Raw genomic sequence first — 20,751 nt, forward strand, 5'->3', positions numbered from 1 at the left:
TTGCTATGGCCTTTTTATTATTTCTGATGTGCCTCTGTTTTTATTTGTGAGATCTGAGACTTGGAAGCTAGAGGGGCACACACGGCAAGAGGAGTGCTCTACATTGTATATCACTGTAATAGTACTTTTCTCTCCATTTTAAAACAATATTCTAAAAAGTGGTTATGTGTTGTAAACTTGGTGAGTTACAGAGGTGAAACTGAGAAGTTTGTCATACCAACTAACTTGACTGATCAAGTGGAATTCTTGCTACATGAAAAAAATGGCAGCACCATTTTTTTAGGACTGGGGGAAAAAAAATTAGGCGGAACAATGATAAGATTCTGACCTAAGCAGTAGATAATTGATAGCTGCATACAGCCACCCCACTCCCACAACATACTAAAGCACCAAACAGGTCTCACAAAAGGACAGAATAAGGATAAGGACCAAAGCCTGGGAACTATGTCACCAAGGTCTTCGTGAATTTATGTTCCGAGCGACTAATAATCCATGCAGATCTGGGATACACAAAATTGCTTAGGCCCATTATCTGAGCACATAAAATGGGACAATAGCACCCAGTAGGATACTCTGATTAGGAGGGAGGGGTCCCCGCTCCCCCAACTCCTGAGCAACCCACCAGGCAGTTGATAACACAGTGCTTATTATCCCTCAGTGTCTATCATTAAGAAAACAAAAGGTTCTCTCCATTAGTTCAAGCTCTTCTTAAACAATTTTTACAAGGAAGGAACAAAGGGACATTATCAGCTACCTGATGATTAGTTCCAAAATGACCCAAGTAGACACAGTTCTGTCTACCTTTGTCAGACCACTGTGGTCTCCCACAGTGTGAACCATAGCTAGCATCTGGTCTGCTAGCTAATGCTGAGATGTGTCTGTGTAAGGCAAAGGGAGTAGGTAATCCCTGCTTAGCAGGGAGTGATGAGGGTGGGGGGGGTGGGGAGGGGGGCGGGATAGCTGGGGAAAGCCAGGCAGACACTTGAGATCTCTGCCAGAGCTCCAGCCAGATAGGAAAGGGGAGGGGCCAGCTCTGCTGCTGGGACAGACATTTCATAACCGGTTTGAGTCAAATCAGTTAAGTTTACTACATTCAGCCAGGTTTATCTCAAACTGGTTTCAGCCCTTTTCAAACTGGTTTATGTGCACTGAACATCTGTTCTGTTCTTTTACAAGTTTAAACCAGTATCTGATCACTTAAACCAGTTTATGTGTAATGTCTGTCCCTAGCACTGATGTCTGTGAAAGTCTGCAGGGCTCTGATCCTAGATTTCCTTAGCCAGAACAGATGGAAATCATATCTATACTCCCTTCATCTCATGGATTGACGCTGGATAGCAATCAGAAAATAGACAGTACTGCTCTCCCAGGAGACTTTCTTATTCACAGCAGAAGGGATAACATTAGAAGTACTTGCCTGGCTGAGTGGACTGGGTTTTCTAGCTGGTGACAGTCAAGAGGACAGCCCTGACTGGTCTTCTGTTCCAGCTGTATTAAAGTATCAACTACAGCTCAAGAGTTCAGTGCAAGGCAGCAAAGAGTGGAAAAGAATAATATCATCTACAAGTAATTTATACCAGGATAACTATAATAGTATAATTATATTAGTACACAGCTATAGTTCCATATGTAATGAAAACCTAAGTGTAAAATCAGTAGAATACTCTGGAGCTGGGGTGGTGTGGGTGCTAAGCCACATTGTCAGCAGCCCAAAGATTGCAAATTCACAGGCCAGAGCAGAAGTGCTCACACTGTGGCCATGCCAGATTCCAACAAATACGCAATTCTGCTAAATACCTTGTTATAAGGATGTGAAAAAGGAAGTATATATGCAAAAAATGTGAGGTAAAAACTGAACATGTACGTAAATGAAACCCAGGATTTCCTAAGAATGACTATATGCAAGTCCAGACTCCTTGTGAAATGAATTTGTGGGTGTGTCTACATGAGATGCTACGCTGCCATAGCGACAAGTCACTATGGTGACATAGCGTGGGCGGGCACAAACTATGACACCAGCACTACTGCTCAGGAGCAATGAGCTACGGCACAGTAGGGTTGGAAATGACCCATGCGCCATCAGGACTATGCAGTAACAGCAGTTACTCTGCAGTCATTTAGTACTTGCTAAAGCCAGGATAACTATAATACTATTTACTAAAGCAAGTACTAAATGACTGCGCAGTGACAACTGCACAGTTGGGTACAAGTGTAGACACACCCTGTGAGTATACAAAAAAACACATGGTAACAGAAAACCTATGTGTGCCACAGAGAAACTGCTTATGTTTATTTTTATATAAAGATTACTTCTGCTTAGGTTGATATCTACCTGGATTATCTGCTGCCTAAGTGCCAGCCATATAAATAAAGCCACTGAATGACAACTTTACTACACCATACACATATGGCTATAAGGCATATGGCTGAGGTGGTATTATTTATTTAATCATGAGAAACCCTCTTCCTTTCAGAGTTCTGTAGTATTCTAACATAAGCAGAACACTATGCATAGACACTACCATACAGTGAAATCAACAGGAATGCGGCATGGATGAGGAAGTCTCTGCCAACAAATAATGAGGGGGATTTGGGCCTTGGTTTTTCTAAATACCTAGACACAGTGAAACTACTGGAATAAAAATCTTCAGTTTTAAAGTCTTCGGGTTCTGTTAATGAAATGTCTTATATCACCATAGGTTGAGAAAATGTATGTCTTGACCCTGAATGTAAGGCTGAATTCATCATTTTACTCTGGACTCCTTTATTACGCAGGCAGCACTAAGAGAAGGATTCGACAGATAACATGTAAGCATAACATTTTTTAAATAGAAAAAACTCCTTTTTGGTATTAAACTGGCAGAGCCAGCTCTCTTCCCAGGGACCTCTGCCCCATAAAGAGAATCTGTCAGAGGTAAAAGGGTGAAGGACACAGCAGAGATGTACTCTGTCAATCTTCTGTCAGTGTGAAGTTCCTTACGGACTATATGCCAACCACAGCCTACTCTAACTCATACTGGAGCTATGCTGGCACAGAACCAGAGAAACAAATCTTGCTCCCTGATAGCCTTGATCCTCCTCCATTGAGCAGAATTCAGACATGGAGAGAAATGAGCCATTGTTTTTAATCTGACAGAACTCATTTTAAAGAAATCAGGAGAAATGTTTTTACAAACTGAACACAAGGATACAGTTTAAAGAACAAATTTTGTATAAGAACATACAGTCAACAACAAGAAACAGCTTGCTGGCTGATAATGGGATAAAATGATGAATCAAGGGATAGGAATGAAGCTAGCACACATTACAACAGAAGCCAATTTAATATTGAAAAATTGGGTAGTCATAAAAGGAGACTTTTCAAGGAAAGAAGCTATTAGCGTGATGCTACAATGAAGGGTTAGGTTTTACAGCTGTTAATGATTTGTGCATATGAATGCTAAAAGCAAAACTTCCAAGTGAAATGTAAAATTCAGAAAGCATAAGAAATAAGACCAGAAACATTAGGAACCTAACCTTAAACCAGTAAGCTTTTCTACTTTGACTTCCTGCATGTCATAGTTCATTAGGTTTTACTTAAATTCCTTATACTGAGCCCAGTAACTTGTGCTTGGTTAAGCACATCTTTGAGAAAGGCATCTAGTTTCTATTTGGAAATGTCAACATTTAGTAAATTTACTTGCTTTTGGCTGATTCTATGATTAATCATCTTCATGGTTAAAAATGTGTCTGATTTCTAATTTGAATTTGTCTGACTTCAGCTTCCAGTAATTAGTGTTTTGTTCTATGCCTTTCTCTGCTAGATTAAAGAATCCTTAATGCCAGGTATTTTCTCCGCATGAAGTCAAGTTACATATCAATCTTCTGTCTGATAAACAGATTATGCTGTTTAATTCTCTCACTACAAGGCTTTTTTTCCAGTCCTTCATTTTTTGCAGGTTCTTTTACACTTTTCAGTGTTTCAACATGCTTTTTATAATGTGGATAGTAGAATTGTATGCAGTATTCTAGTAACAGTTTTATTAATGCTATATACCAGGGGCAGACAACCCACAGCATGGGTGCTAGAGTATGGGACATGAAGGTATTTTACTTGGCATATGTGCCTTGGGGTGGGTGGCAGGGAAGGGGCTGAGGCTGCACTGCCACAACAAGAATCGGGCCCCTCACGAACGCCCCACCATCTGGCCCTGGCATACCATCTTACAAGTTGAGCTTGCGGGTGTTTTGGGCACTTTGCCCAAAACCATTACTGACCTTTGCTATATATAGAGGTTCTGAAGAAATGTGATATTAGCATAAACACTTGGGAGACTCAATACCGCATCATCCCCAATGGCACTGTGATGTACAAGGCATTGATCATTTTGAGCAAACTTGCTTCACTATGGAGGTGGATAAACAAGAGAGACAAAAGGAAAAAGCTGGGGCCCGGACATCACCAGGATCTATTCCTTCTTCCTAAAACTACTTGCCACACCTTGCAGCCGAACGTGCGGATCTCAGATCAGCCTCCACTGCCATCCATGGACTCACTGATGACTTCCCTATCTACTAGAAGACTGTCATCTCGTATTGAGGGACTTCTGCTACTGCCGATACTACAATAGAGGTAAAATCACTTCTGGACCCTGAATCTCTATTCTCATTTATACATCAAAAAATTTAAGCAGCCCTTTTTGCAGTTTCATAGTAGCTAGGGTCAGGAGGGATCTGAACAGATCATCTAGCCTGACCCCCTGCCACAGGCAAGAATGAATGCTGGGTTCACAAGACCCCAGACAGGTGATCATCCAACCTCCTCTTGAATTTGCCCAAGGTAGGGGCGAGGACCACTTCCCTGGGAAGTTGGTTCCAGATTTTGGCCACCCTAACTGTAAAATATTGCCTTCTGATCTCTAACCTAAACCTATTCTCCATCAGCTTATTACCATTGTTCCTTGTCACCCCAGGTGGTGCTGGGGATAAAAGTGCTCTACCTATTTGCTGTTGATCTCCCCTGATGAATTTGTAGGCAGCCACCAGGTCCCCCCTCAGCCTTCTCTTGCTGAGGCTGAACAGGTTCAGGTCCCTCAGTCTCTCTTCGTAGGGCCTGTTCTGCTGCCCTCTCACAAAGCAGGTGGCCCTCCTCTGAACCCTCTCCAGGCTGACTACATCCCTTTTGAAGTGTGGTGCCCAGTACTGGACACAGTACTCCAACTGCAGCCTGACCAGTGTCGCATAGAGTGGGAGTATCAGCTCTCTGGACTGGCTTGAGATGCACCTTTGGATGCATGACAAGGTATGGCTGTCCTTGCTAGCTGCGGTCTGGCATTGGTGGCTCATGTTCATCTTGGAGTCAAGATCCCTTTCCACCTTTGTGCTTTCAAGGAGGGAACTCCCCAGCCTGTATGTATGCTGTGGATTCCTTCTTCCAAGATGCAGCACCCTGCATTTGTCTACGCTGAACTCCATCCTATTCTAGTCTGCCCACTTTTGTAGTCTGTCTAAATCTATTTGCAGTCCCTCTCCCCCTTCAAGTGTGTCCACCTAGCCCCACATCTTAGTGTCATCAGCAAACTTGGACAGCGTGCTTTCCACCCCCTCATCAAAGTCGCTGATGAAGATGTTAAACAGTGTGGGCCCAAGGACCGAGCCCTGGGGTACTACACTGCTCACATACCACTAGGTTGAATACAACCCATCCACCACTACTCTCTGGGTGCGCCCCACCAGCCAATTTTTTACCCATCCAACTGTGTAGGCATCAATGCAAAGTCGCTTAATTTACTGATGAGGATGGGGTGAGAGACAGTGTCAAAGGCCTTCTTAAAGTCTAGAAAGACTACGTCCATGGTGACACCATCATCCAAGGATTTACTTACATGGTCATAAACGGCAATCAGGTTGGTCAGGCAGGACCTGCCTTTGATGAACCCATGCTGATTGCCCTTGAGCATGATCTCCCCTGCTGGCCCTCCACAGATGTGCTCCTTGATGATTCTCACCAAGATCTTCCCGAGCACCGAGGTACTGCATGTTTCCTAATTTGTACACTATGACCTCTAGATCCTTTACAGTCAGTGTCTTCTGGGATGCAGTAGCTAACTCTATATGGATGGCCTGCAATCCCTGTTCCAAAAGGTATATTTTTACATTTGGCTGTATTAAAGCATGATTTTTTGAGGGAGACCAAATGATAAATTGATTCAGATCACTCATGACTGCTCTACCCTCACTGTTATTTACCGTGATGCCAGTATTTCTATCATGCACACATGTTGTAGTTTCTAAGATATTTACTTCTAGATTATTGATAAAAATGTTGAATAACATCAGGCCTACTATTCATTCCAGCAGAAGCCCAAATAATATTATTCAGTAATAGTTCCCCAGCATTTTGTGCTCTGTCGGTTGGCCAGCTCTCACCTAAGGTGCATTTCTTTGATAACTGATAGGTAGGGCCTACCAAATTCATGGCAGAAGTGGGGTGTGTGGTGGCTCCTTTAATCTTGCAGGTTCCCCTGTGCACCCCCCACTGATTGGTCGCTTCTTATTGGCAGGGAAGCGAAAACCGTGATTTTAAACATGGCATGGTTTTGCCTTCCCAGTGGTCAGCAGCAAGCAGCAGGACCACCAGGACCCTGCAGCCAATCAGCAGCGGGAGGCAAAAACAGTGCCATATTTAAAACCTGTTTTTGCTTCCTTGCTGACCAGAAGCAAGCTACAAGCAGGACCCCTTCACCAATCAGCAGTGGGGGGAGGGGCACAACAGGGAATGTGCAAGATTAAAGGAGCCACAGTGCACCCCACTTCTGCCTTGAAGTCAGTAGGTCCGTATTGATAGGGCTATTTTTTTAGAAGGAAAGTCATTTGATACCTAGTCAACTGGCTTGTAAGTATATTACATGAATGAAATTACTTTTATCCAACTTATTTGAAATTTCTTTAAAGAATGAAATCAGGTTTATTTGACAAGATGTGTTTTCTAGCAAACTATCCTAGCTTGCATTCCTCTCCCTTAATTATTACGCACTTTCATTCCAGATCAGCCCTTCCATTATTTTGCTTGGGATAGATGTCAACTTAACCTGCTTGCAATAACACGGTTCATCTTTAGCTTTTTAAAATATTAGCACAACACTAGCACTATACAGTGTTTTAGAATTTCCCTAGTATTCCAAAAACTTGTTGAAAAAAATATGACTACATCAGAGACATCCTCAGCCACATTGTAAGTTACAAGTTAATTCCAGAAAGAGAAGAGAGGCAATATCTGTACAATATGGCTCAGATTTTGTACTTTGTTTATACTAGCATCAGTTCAGAGAAACTCTATGAACTTTGGTGAAATTACATCAGGCTGACAGTGATATCAGAGCAATATACTCAGAGTGTTCCCACTTACATTGGTTTATGTTAGGGGTGTCAAACTCATTTGGCCCCATGGGCTGGATGAGGGGTGCAGGGCCAGTCTGCGAGGGCCTCATCAGAGCCAGTGTGTAGGGCCAGTCTTGTATGGGTACCACATGCTGTGCATGACTTAGATCAGCCCCATGCACTGTGTGCTACATATACCAGCCTTGGCCCAGGTCCTTCTCTTGGAGCTGGCATGGGACTTATGCTGCATGGGATGCCTACTCTGGACCAGTCCTGTGTGCTGGCTCTATTGCATGGAGCTGGTCTGCAGGCCCAGTCCTGACTGGCTCCAGATCCAATGTACATGCCTGGTCTAGTGGGGCATCACATGCATCTCGCACCCTGGATCGGCCCTCCATGTTGTGTGCAGCCGTCATACCAATCAGCTAACCAGTGAGATGGGGGGCAGTTCCTCTGCTGCTTGACCCATCCTGGGGACACTCAAGGTGACCTAAGTTTGTTCAGCTGGGAGACAAGAGACACTGATGCTGCTGCCTGAACAGTCCGTATTCAAGCAGCAGCACCAGGGTCTCCCACAGGGCTCCCTTACAGCTTGCTCTGGGCCAGGCTTGCAGGGAGCCAGGCTAGTGTTCTCTGACTGAGTATTGGGAGTATCCCAGTGTCAGGAAAAGTGTACAGCTGTTCAAGCTGGCCTAAGAAAGATCTTCCTGGCCAGAAATGGTATCATTCCCCCCCTCCCCCATAAAAACCTGTTCTGTCAAAAATCCCTTGAATGGCCATACCCTTTCTGTGCCAGGAGGAAGACTCCCCCTATAAGCTGTGTCCATTTTTTTGGCTCTTTTACTCCATGTATCTAAGATATACCCAAAAACCTTGTCTAGATCTTCCTCGTTGCTCTAATTACTGTAACAGTCTCCTTATTACCCTTGCTGATATCTGTATTATCAGTGCTTCACACTTTTTCAGATATACTTTTTAGCTCTAATTCTTTGTGTTGCCACCCCCATAAAACTAATTCTCCTGCTCCAGTGACTAGTTATAATCACTCATTTGCCACTTTCTCCCCAATCTATCAATCTATGCTACTCGTGTGTCTAGAATACCTGTCTTGCCCTGACTCGTGGCAGTCTTATGTAGAGTTTTGATAATGGTTTGTATGGGATGGTTTGGATAGGGATGATCCTGTCTCAGGCAGGGGAGGGTCACTAAATGACCTCTGGAGATCCCTTCCAGCCCTACTTCTCTATGATGCTATATTTGAGTGCGTTTCAGCCACATGTTGAAGAAGCAGGGATTTCAAAGCAGCTGCCTGTGACCCTCACCTACAGTATAAAATACTGAAAAGATGTTGCAGCCTTCTGACAAAGGCAGTAACTTCATCATTAAAGCCCTGGATCAGTCCCATGTGCAATAAAAACAGTAAACAAAAGCTGTCATTGTTAGATTAGCATGGATTAATGCAGGTAAACTACCTCTTTAATCCTTCCCAGAACTCTACCCAGCAAAAGCCCTACAAAACTTTGGGTGGCAGGAAGTATGTGTGTGCATACTTCAAAAGGCCTCTGTGGCAGCAGTACCCTCCATTCTTCTGTCAGCATTTCTATTTCTGCCACCGCCCAGAAGCCAGCTAAGGGACTGTGAAGCCACTAAATCTTATTCAACAGCCATTGCCCTTCTAGAGAGCATAAAAACTGCCATTTCCCGAGTCAGACCAGAGGTCCATCTTGCACAGTCCATCTTGCCAGGCACCAAAGTAGTTCATCTACCTAGCCATCTTGGCTAGGTGGACAAACCTGTATTCCACCTTGCTCCCACCAAGCACCTGGGACCTCAGCTGGCAGCTCCTCCACGGAGCTGTCACTACTGGCGCGCTTTACAGACGGCCCGAACACCTATCCCTTCTGTGAGCAGAGGGAGACCCTGATGCAAGGCCTAGCTGGAGTGTGCCAGGTTGCAGCTCCTTCACTGCCTCCTCCAGGATCTCCTGCTGCGGTGCTGGCTGCACTCCTCAAGTCCCTGGACCTCCTGGTCAACCTCGCCTGGGCCTTGGCTAAGCTCCAGATCTAGCTAACCAGGAAGGAGGCTCTAGTCTGGAGGACCTCCTGAACACTGCAGCACCACTTTCTTGTCCCTCCTCCAGACTATTTCCCTGGGCAGTGCCCAGCACTCACTGGACTCATTCAGGGGCCGGCAGGCACCGTCCAGGGTGCTCAGTATGGTATTCCCCATTGTAAACCTATGGTGCTTGTTTCCATCCCAGTTACGTTTGTATTTGTCCCGAGGAAGCAGTGAAAAAGCCCTTACTGGTCTCCACACCAAGGAGGGGTTCTAGTTTTCCCAGGAGGGACTAAGCCCACGGCCGGGTCACCCGGGAGCAGACAGGGGGAGCCGGGCGCGGGGCTGCCTGAGGGGACGCCAGGGCACAAATCTAGCCCTGCTGCGCCGCAGGCAGCCCCACAGGGCCGGGAGCTCGCAGCAGAGGGGCTGTCCCGGACCGCGTCCAACCAGCGGCGCAGAGCACGGGCCGCCCCCGGGGTCGAGCGAGGCCGCTGCGGCCTTCGTGGCACTTTCCCCAGCGGCGGCGGCGGCCGGTCGGTGCCGGCTGAGGGCGGCCGAGCCTGGCGCGGAAACTCGCCCGCCCATCCACGAACCGCTTCTCGCCTGCTGCCTCCGCCTCGTGACGCCTTTCCGACCCCGCCCTCCTCCGCCCGAGCGCCGGCTCCCATTGGTCCGGCGCCGCGCCCGTCACGAGCGGCGTGAGCGGGGCGCGCGCGGGGGGAGGAGGCGGTGCCGGCGGGTCCGTCGTGCTGCAGCTGAGCCCGCCCCCGCCCCCACCCGCCGCGCGCGCCGCAGAGCCGCCCCAGCCTCCGCCGCAGCTGCATGCTCCAGCGCCGCCGCCGCCGCCCCGTCGCGCCGCGCCCCGCCCGCCCGCTCCAGCCGCGCCTCGTCCGCCGCCGCCCGGCTCCGCTCCTCCTGCCCCCGGCGGTGGCGCCCGCACCCCGGCTGCATGATCAGGCTACAGTCTTCAATGAGTAACCGTCGTCCTGTGAGTGCCGCCGCCGCCTCCATGTTGGCTCTTTGTTGCGGGGGGCGGCGGCACAAAGGCGCTTTGTGAGCACGGTCCCGGTTCTCCGCGGCGCTGCGCGGACAAAATGGCTCCGCGCCGGGTCGCCGCCGGCCGCAGCAAGCCTCGGCTTGTCCGGGCTGGGGACGGATCGCCCCGGGGGCACGGGAGGGTGTCGCGGCTCCCGGCGGGGCCCGGGAGGCGGGGGGAAGGGGTCGGTGCCTGCTTCAGCTTGAGGGAGGAGGAGGCTCCTCAAATGGCGACCTGGCGGCTCCGGCCCTGGCACGGGGCGCCCGACGGACGGGGTGGCTCGAGCTGGCCCGCTGGGATCTGCTGCCGTACATGGGCCCCGGGGAGGTCCTGGCCGCTGGGGGACAGAGAGCACCTGAAGGAAGAAGGGCACGAGTTTTGTTTGCTCAGTGGCGGCGTGGGAAAGGCCAGCGCCTGTCTGGGTCGCCGTCTCTGGGAGTGGGGCAGGTTCCTGGCAAATTGGCCATTCTCTCTTTTTTTTTTTTTTTTTTTAATTCCCGCCCCCCCCCCCCGTAGAGTTTCCAGCCCTCCTGGCTGCTAGGCAGAACCTTCCAATATGTCTCCCTGCAGAGGAGCAAGGGGAGGGAGTGACTCAGAGCAGGGCTCCTACCTCCTTTCCTCTCATTGGGTTGTCAGCTGGAAGGTGACACTGGGATGTGGAGGTTGGGTGCTCCTGTAGCCACCCGTCCTGTAGCCACCCCTTTAAGGAAGGGGGCAGCAGACGCGTTGGTGCCGGGGGCCCTCTAGGAGGAGTGGGGATGGAGAGTTGCTGTAGGGAAGGAAATGCGTAAGATGGGTGAAAGAGATTTGAGGTAGTGATGGTCCACAAGGAGATTGTACGTTCTCACTTGTGCTGAGTGTACCAATGAGGTCTTAAATAAATAACGCTTATTAGGTAAAGTCTGAATTTTCCTCTGGTTGCTGTGTAACACTCCCACTGCCTTCAGTAGATCTGGTATGAACAGAAGAAAATAGGGAATCCAGGTTCTACTTTCTGACCTGGGGACCATAACTCAACCTGGAGTCTGTCTGTCTCTTCCAACAAGTTGCTGTGACTTCATGGAAACATCTGGTTATTACTGAAAATTAAATTGGCTTATCCTGCTTTATATGACCAGTGCCATATTTTATTTACTATTATATACATGGCCCAAACTGCTGTAACAAAAGTCTTCATGCTCTTTATAACTTTGTTCACGTTTTCTTATTTAAATATCTAGATCTGTTTCAACAAGTAAGATTTCTGTATTGTGGGGGGGAGGGATCTATATATATAGATATATCTATATACATGCACATTAACATTTATATCTTGGTGTCTATGCAATGCCATAACTAGCTTCCCAGGTTTTCACTTTGAAATAGATGAAAAATGGTTGACTAAGCTATTCAAGTGGCTTGCTATTGAAGTGTCAACAGTATGCTCAGTTGTACAAAACAGTCCTTGCTCTGAAAAAATCTGATACAGCCAAGATGTCCTGGACAACTAAGGGAAAGGAGTACCTTAAATTTAACTTTTTGTGGACACTGCATGATGATGCATTACTGAAACAAATGTGCAGGGACATAACTGCATTTCCAGTCCTGAATTAAACTTCCTTGCACATATGAGTTAGTGCAGGCTGAGGTTTTTTGCGGGCCCGTTCCTAACCACAAAGACACACTTTTCTTCATGAAATATTTTTAGTATGCAGTATGGTGTTACAAACTCTAGGAAGTTTCTTGTTCATCTAGCTCAGGGGTTCCCAGACTGTGGTATACCTACCCCTGGGGGTACACAGGTAAAATTGTGTAATAGTGGATTTAATTTTTGTAATTGGCATTAAGGGGTTAAAATATAATGCATGTGCTGCTAGGGGTATACAGGCAGCTGGTAAATCTGAGAGGGAGGTACACAGTAAGAAAAAGCTTGAGAACCTCTGTTCCAGATGTTCTTTTTTCTAGGCATGATCATCTCTGTAGTCTAAGCCAAGGGTGGTGAACCTGTGACACGTTGTGGCACAGTCAGGCTCTGTGTGAAGTACATGGCAGATTGGGAGGGGGACAGGTAGGGCAGCCTGTCCAGCTGTCTGTGAATTCAGTCTTGTTGTCTGGGTTAGTAAGATGGAGTCTGTGATTTTTATCCTGCCACTCCTTAACTTTTTTACTCTACTTTGGTAGCAGGTCAGAACTAGAATAATGGTTGATTCTCATTACAGTGCCTGACTGTTCAAAAATGCATACTCTTTTTTTCTAGCCTCTCTCCCTATGATTTTTGGGTATCATTTCCAGATTAAAGACTATATTCTCAAAAGTACTTGTCTTACAACTCAGAGAGAAAATGCAAATGTCTTTGGAACTATGAGACATTGGGTCAGATTGTGTGGCATGATAACATTCTGTGAAATGCCATGGTTCAGATCTTAACAAACCCATGTCTATAGTTTCTCAAGTAAACAAGCAGAGAGGTGTTTTCCCATGCTTCCAGAAGTTACCCAGTTTTCAACAAGCTGTTAAAAGTATGGCTCATAATACATCTACTTGCCATCAAAGACAACAAGAAATGTCTTGTTCCAGGACAGGTGAGAATCTAGGTTCATTGCAAAATGTCTTCCTCATGTTAGGGTTTTTCTTTAGAATCCCCTAATGCCCAGGGTTATGTGCAAGATCAGTTTTAATAAAGCCACATTAAATCATGGTAATCCATACTAGGTGAAATAAGTCTTGGGAAGAGATTTTACCTGGATTTTGACCAGCCTCCATTCTGTTTCCAGACCTGCATGTGCTAAATCAGATTGCCTGGATGCTGGCTGGATAAATACTTCTGTTTCCTATCAGTACAATAAATCATTTTGTAAAGTATCAAGTTGTCCACAAGGAAGATGTCTCAAAATGGCAGGGAGGGGGTTATTTTATTGTATTGGCAGGCCTGCAATTTTGACCCAGTGGAGACTTATATATTAAAAACATTACTGTAGCTGCATTGGAAGCAATTCTTTGAGCTTGTATTCCATATGCTGCAAGGTATTCCTTAAGGTGATCTTTGCATATCATATATTTGTTGAGAGTCATGTTTAGTTTTTTGCACCCTATGATATCTAGATTCTGAAGAGGTTATCTCTTTCCGTGGAAGTTAAGGAGCCTACTTTGCATACATAGAATCTTGAAATTATTCTTTCAGACTTCCTCTTTACTCACTGTCATACGCTCCTTCCAATCCAAACTTGCCATTAGTTAATGATCTCTGTTAAGACAATCCATGAATTCAGTGCTTTTATAGTTGATGCACCTCCCTGCCCTCCCCCCCGCAATGCATTTTGCAGACATAAGGTGGTTGTAAGGCCTAATCTAAGAGATCAACTAGAGGTGGTTTTGAAATTTTAACTGGAACCAGTCTTTCAACTAGTCTGTTTTCTCCTGAAGCAAAATACATTTTAAGGAAAATAGGAAGTCCATGTGTCAGCCCTTGAAATCCCCATGTTATAGAATAGAAACTTTTGGATTCCAGAACCATCACAGTCTCCTTGCTGGGATAGTGGATGCTATTCTATTCTCAGGCTCAGATATGTTTTCCTTCAGATGGTTGGTGCACCTTATTCCTTCTAAACTGTATTCTCTGCCAAAGTGTGAGCTCTGCCCTCAAACATTCCCTTGCCTGAAATGTGGAACGCATCTATGGCTAGTTGTATCCTAACAGTGCTCTTCACAGAACTAAAACAATTCTCATTGCTGTAGTTGCTGGTTGGCTATTTAGGAAGACCCCCAAGGGGTACTTGTTTCTAGTTATTTGCTGCCAAAGCCCCAAGTGGCCTGTCCAGCCTGAGACAGAAATCAAGTGACGACTTCCATAAGTCCTTTTTCAGCCAGTGTGCTGATTGCATGGTTGTTATAATCATTACAATTAGAGCTTCTTGTTCCTCTCTGCACCCTTCCCCAATTCCATATGGGACCTGGCTTTTGGTTGCCTACAATAGGACCTGCCTTGAAATCTAGGTAATTGTGGTAGATGAGGTCTCTAGCTAGATGGAAACTAGTACTGTACAGTTCTGCCTCCACTACTCTTTCTGCACAGGACTTTGCCAGTATTTTCCAAATGAAGCATAGAACCTGACCTTTCTTTCCCTTTCTAAAATTCTTTTCATCTGCCCCAGGTACAGAAGTTCCTTCTTCACCAATGATCCAGGCCCGTTTCCTAGTCTCCATGGGGTAATAGTTTCATAGTTTCTAGGGTCAGAAGGGACCTGAGTAGATCATCTAGTCCAACCCCCTGCCATGGCAGGAAAGAGTACTGGGGTCAAATGACCCCAGCAAGGTGTACATCTAGCCTCCTCTTAAACACCCCCAGGGTAGGAGCCAGAACCACTTCTCTTGGAAGTTGGTTCCAGATCCTAGCCGCCCTGACAGTGAAGTAGCGCCTCCTGATATCTAGGCTAAATTTCCCCTCTGCCAGCTTGTGACTGTTATTCCTGGTCACTCCTGGCAGTACTTGGGGGAACAGGGACTTCCCCAGTGCCTGCTGGTCCCCCCTGACTAGTTTGTAATAGTCCACTAGATCCCCCCTCAGCCTTCTCTTGTGGAGGCTGAACAGGTTCAGGTCCCATAGCCTCTCCTCATAAGGCCTGCCCTGCTGCCCCCTGATCATGCGAGTGGCCCTCCCCTGGACCCTTTTCATGTTGTCCACATCCCTCTTGAAGTGCGGCGCCCAGAACTGGACGCAGTACTCCAACTGCGGCCTGACCAGTGCCGTATAGAGGGGGAGTATCGCGGAGTATCGCCTCCTTGGACCTGCTTGAGATGCATCTTGCTGTATTCTAACTCTTATTTGCATTACCAGCATCCTTAGTCTCAATCTTATTTAAAAAAAAAATCTTGATCCACTTGCCTTTCCAATGTACTGGTTCTTTCAACCTTTAGTTTCTCTGATCATTTGAAGCAATTGTCAGAATATGCGGCTTGGAGTTCCTTTCCTCTGTTTCCATCCTAAAACTCCTCTGGTTTAGCTTCCACTATTTTTATGTCACATACCTGTTCCCAAACTCATTAGCAGTGTGCTTAGCTACTAAGTCTTGGAACTAGAACTTCATTCTCATCTTCCTTGCCTAGCAGGATGGCTTTGACACAGTTGAGCCTACTCATGATTTCTTATTCTCTTCCACATGCTTAATTGTGCTCAGCATGTCCTTAGGAAAATCTTCAACACCCTCTTCTAACTATCTGTGGGACTCCCACAAAACTGCTCTCAGCCCATTTTTCATCACCTGCAAACACAGTTTATCTCCCTGCATGTGAGTCTAGGTCTGGAGTACAGAGGTAGATCTGTTTGGCTTGCCTCTGACATCTCAGAGATGCAGTTTGACTTGAGGGATATATAGCTAAATCATGTGAATTTAATCATACGAATCTGTGGCAAAATTCCTAGTTTATTCCCTTTTCCATGGGAAATGGAAAATCTGGATCCCTGAGCCTAGCAAAAAAGAGGTTGCAGTCAAATTCCATCTCTCTGCATCCAGTTCAAGAATATTGCTCAGGCTTTTGCAATTTGTTGTTTCTCTTGTACTTCAGATAAAGTCAGTCCTTTATTTGCATTGCTTCCCTGGATCATCCTTTTCAGTAATAGCAAACAAACTGCTTATTCTCAAAGTCCTTTGTGGTGTGTTCCCACTTAACTTGTTGGTTATCTGTTAGTATTGAATGGGAAGAGGTAGTTTGCAGAAGGCAGGATGGATTTACACCTTATAGATCAGGGGTGTCCAACCTTTTTTATGTGGGGCCAGATCATGAATTTTTTATCACTCAGTGGGCTGGCGAGCCATATTCAAAGACCTCACAGGAAGTGGTATCACATCACTCCCCCTGAAATGAAAGTACAGTGTTTACTTATGTTTCCCGTTGCAGCAACTCGGGCCTCAGAAAACAGCTTGGAGGGCTGCATGGCGGCCTCCGGGCCGTATGTTGGACAAGCCTGTTATAGATGGACTAAATCAGATATTATAAGCTTTCTTAAGTAGCTGCTTACTTCATGAGATGAAGGGACTGCAAGAAATAGAGCTTCTGAATAGATGGCTGTGATTAGTATACAGAAGGTAGGCAAAAGAAGGGAGCACTGTTGGGAGAGGTGGATGGGAGAGAGGAAAAACAAAGTAGCTAATCCAGGGACATAGGAGTTATAGAAACTAATCCAAGTAACCGGATAAGAATCCTGTAGTTTTGATTTAGATTAGGGCAGTCCCAAGTGGCAGGCCATGGGCTGCATATAGATCAGGGGCAGGCAGTTTATTTCAGGTGAAGGGCTGCTTACTGAGTTTTGATAAGATGTTGAGGGCTGCATTTTCCTCTCCAGTGCAGGGAAGCAGGAACAGCTCTACAGTTCCAGGCCAGAAGCCATTGCTCGGGAGGGGCTTCTGGTTGTGGGGCTGGGGCTGGGTGGGCTTTGCTGCTAGGTCCTGCTGCCAGCTTCCCCTGGGTACTGCCAGCTTCCCCTGGGTACTGCTGCCCCTGGCTCCTGTCATCTTTGACAGGCAGCCAGGAGCAATTAAATATTAATTTTCTAAATTTTTAGGGGCTCCATGGGCCAAATAGAATGCCCTGGTGGGCCAGATCTGGCCCCAAGGCTGTATTTTACACGCTCCTGATATAGATAGACCTTGAAGGATCAGCTTTGGGGACTTAAAGCTCTCTGTATGGTTGTCGTTGCTCCCACCCTGCTGCTGTTCCTGCTGCAGCATCTGAGTTCTTTGGGTGAGCCCACCTTCTTCTTGCTGTTTTCTTGCAGTAGCTCCTGTAGTGGGTGGGGGCCAGGGTGCTGCTGTTGCATGCATGGTGGGGTGAGCTGCTTCTGCTTCATGCGATATGGTCCCTCACAATGGGTGCTCCCCACCAACTGCCCAGAAGTTGGACAGCTCTGCTTACATTATACTTAATACAATTCAGTCTGCGGGTATCTTGTTGTTGCTCATTGATTTATTTTTTTTTCCATTCAAGCTTTTTAAAGATTTGCTTGAGAAATAACTATGCTGAGGTTATAGTTAGAATGTCCAAGGAGGTTAAAATGTTGATGGGGGTCACTTCATTTTTGATCAGACAAAGCTACCAATCTGCACTATTTGCTTGTTATCTTTTTGGGCAAACACCGCTAACCTTTATACTTTCTCCTGAGGCCTCTGTGCTAATGGAAATGAAATAGTGGTTTTAGCAAATAAGGGTTCAGTATCTGACTGGCAAATGAATAGTGATACTGACAAAACACTAACTTGTGTCACACTTGTTCAGTATCCTATTCACAAGAACGAACCTTCTAATCATGTCAGTTTATGCTTTAGAAAGGTTGGTGAGTTGCTTCAGAAGCAGAGATTGGCATTCCTGGGAGAAAACACTCATTTTGTGGAAATGTGGTGTAGATGGAGTGAAACTTATCCCTGCTGTCTCTTCACATATGCTATAGTCTCAAATCTAAAGAGGGGTGCTAAAAACAGGGCCTTTTTTTTTTTTTTTAACAGTGATAACACTTACTAGTTCTCTTACTGTTTAAAAGGACCAGCCACATAGTCACAGTGACCATTGTTGCATCAGAGAAATGGGTGGAGGCCAAGAAATAAAGCTTCTATGTTCAAGTTGGGTGGAACCTCACATTTTTATATTAACAGTAAATCTGTAATTTGAAACTCTTGAGAACCATCTAAGGCAACACTAAAATCCCTGTTTTTACCTCGCCCAACTGTGTGGAGATTGATAGACTCCCTGGACTTTGATGCAGACCCCTTCCCATGTCTCCTTGCAGAGGACAAGTTTTTAGTCCTTTGGATAGTAGGTGACTAGCACTGCATGCATATGTTTACCCACTTCCCTGATTATAGTTCCCTAAAAGTAGAACAAGGAATTCTGAATGTTACTTACAGTGTTAATTTTGAGCACAAAGTGGCTCCTTGTAGCATGAGGTATCACAATAAATCAAGTTTATAATGATTAATGATTATTCTTATCACTTAAGTATCTGTATCTGCATGTAAATGCTTAGAATTTCCTCAAAGCAGCTTGTGATAGACTTACCAGCAATGCCCATATAATCCAGTACCTTCATTTTTGCAACATAAAGCAGATCTAGTGAGCAGGAATAACTTTTGTTTGTTTTATATGATGACCATCCCAATAAGGGTTAGGTGGCTTACAGTAAAAGAAACTGAATAATTACAAAATGGGGAATCAACAAAACAATTTAAATGGGAACTAGAATATTAACATAAGCCAGAGTATCTCCTAAGCAGTAGACCTGTTGCATATTGTCGCTACTAAAAAATCAACATGCTTTAAAATTAGAAAGCTTTTTATTAAAAATAACTTGGCAGTAAAGAATGTGTGGGTGGCTAGACTAATAATATTTGTTAGAGCCAGGCATGTGGTGTGCAAGATTCCCCACAATGCTGACAGTGTACATATAGTGTGTGAAATTCTTGTTTCACTTCTAGTCCTCTCCTGAGCAGATGAGTTTAGTTAACTCTGTTCGCATCTTTAAAGTAGAAATAATTGGTTCTACTTTTTAAATTAAGAGGTTAGAGTAAATTAAATTCAAGAGGCTTTTTTCCTTTTAGCAATTTATTCCATTTCATGAAGACATTACTGCTAGTTGGTGTTTTTAGTATTCCTGAATTCCAAATACCCATTCAGAACAGGATGGACTTAGAGTGGTTAGGAAAACACCCTCTGAGCATGAAATGATCCTTATATGGAAAACAAGTGTCATAGTATCTGTGTTTAAAGGGCAAGGCAGAGGTGTGAATTCCACTTAGAGAATGAAAGTTATGTTAAAACATGCTGCAGATATTGGAGATGAAATAAATATAATTTGCACTAATCTCAAGAAACATAGCCTAAGTGATTGTTTTCTGATGCTCTTCTAGTAAATCAAGACTGATTGACATTCTAAAAAGTTCTAGAAAAATGCTACATTTAAAAAAATTACAACTGCTGAATAAAAGTTCTGTTAGAAACATTTTGGTTTTGCAACTCTTAAAACATTGTGTTGCTAAAACAAAAATAGCATTTCTGAGTAAAAGTAAGCACTGATACCTGGAAATAAAATACTAAAGCCTGAATAGGCAGAAAACAAAATCCTAATATGATACCTTAAATCTGTGATCTCCAGCCTTTTTAAGGTGAAGATCACTTTGAAGTAAAGGACAGTCTAGGATCTACCACACCCCTACCCCTACTGGGGGGTTGGAGCAGATTGAGGCTCCCGTGGCTAGGGGGTGAGTGGGGCCCTGGCCAGGCCCGGAGAGGGTCAGAGCCTGGGTGGCTCATGCAGGGGGGAAGTGGGGGCTGCCACTGCTGGTGTGCGTGCAGTGGCGGGAACCTCCCCACATGCCTGGACAAGCTGCCTGGGCTCCAACCCACCCCTGGCCTGGCCGGAGCCTCACTTGCCCAGTGGCAGGAGATGCGGTGGGGGGGTATTTTCCTACTTGCCTGGCCCTGGCAACAAGGGGCACAGTTCATCCCAGCCACATGCATCCTACTGCTCCTGCGTCCCAGCCATTGCCAATTGCAGAGCCTCTGACAGTTGATCTCAGTCTGGGGAGGCTAGCCCCCCCACATTGAGATCAACTGTCAGGGGCTGACCAGTTGGTGACCACTGCCTGAAATTATACTAGATTTGTAACTATACATAAGGGATGTATAAGTAGGAGAACGTCTGTTCACCAGAGCACCCCAAGGAAAAACAAGGGCCAACAGTCATAAACTCCTCCAAGACCGTTTTAGACTGGACATAAAAAGAAATTTCTTTACTGTCCAAGCCCCCAAGATCTGGAATAGACTCCCTCCAGAAGTGGTACAGGCATCTACTCTGGACTCATTCAGGAAATGCTTGGATGCTCATCTTACTGGGATCCTTTTGCCCTAGCTGACTTCCTGCCCCTGGGGCAAGGGCTGGATTTGATGATCTTTGAGGTCCCTTCCAGCCGTAACGTCTATGAAATCTATTCTATATGCATTTACGTTTTACTTTTTAGTAAGTGTTAATATTTTGAGCTAAGTTCTACATATACTTGGGAACAGTAGCTGAAGTAACATTTTTTTTTCTCTCCCTTCTTTACAGCAGTTCTGTGGTGTTCTTGGTCACACATTTATGGAGTTTCTGAAGGGCAGTGGAGACTACTGCCAGGCACAGCACGACCTCTATGCAGACAAGTGAACTGTAGAAATTCATTACTACTCCACCAAGAAGCCCCCCTAAGAGTGGTTAACCAGGATAAGAAGTGTTGAATTGAAATTGGCAGCGCATTTTACAAAGGAGTTCAGACCTGGATGGGGTAAACCTCAGTGCA

General features: G+C 45.5%; 1 protein-coding gene across 2 annotated transcripts; it reads left to right on the forward strand.

Moving 5' to 3' along the window:
• The first annotated feature begins 10,167 nt into the window (after positions 1-10,167).
• On the forward strand, positions 10,168-20,667 carry LOC149872795 (uncharacterized). 2 transcript variants are annotated; one of them, XM_090034505.1, is made up of 2 exons: positions 10,168-10,405; positions 20,526-20,667. In XM_090034505.1, exons 1-2 carry the CDS (start codon positions 10,367-10,369, stop codon positions 20,616-20,618), a joined length of 132 nt encoding a protein of 43 aa, XP_089890631.1. In that variant the 5' UTR covers positions 10,168-10,366; the 3' UTR covers positions 20,619-20,667. The 2 variants fall into 2 exon arrangements, with proteins under 2 accessions (XP_089890631.1, XP_089890628.1); XM_090034502.1 differs by having other exon boundaries at positions 10,180-10,405; positions 20,523-20,664.
• The last annotated feature ends 84 nt before the right edge of the window (positions 20,668-20,751 follow it).

The sequence above is a fragment of the Crocodylus siamensis genome, chromosome 1 (assembly GCF_052110815.1).
Source record: "Crocodylus siamensis isolate JL-2025a chromosome 1, ASM5211081v1, whole genome shotgun sequence".
In the NCBI taxonomy this organism is placed as follows: domain Eukaryota; kingdom Metazoa; phylum Chordata; order Crocodylia; family Crocodylidae; genus Crocodylus; species Crocodylus siamensis.

What these genes read in the sequence shown, in the direction of transcription:
- LOC149872795 (XM_090034502.1), top strand. Translation starts at nt 10,367, where the DNA reads ATGATCAGGCTACAGTCTTCAATGAGTAACCGTCGTCCT. An exon ending in CAATGAGTAACCGTCGTCCT is followed by an intron (nt 10,406 to 20,522) that starts GTGAGTGCCGCC and finishes CCTTCTTTACAG; the next exon opens with CAGTTCTGTGGTGTTCTTGG.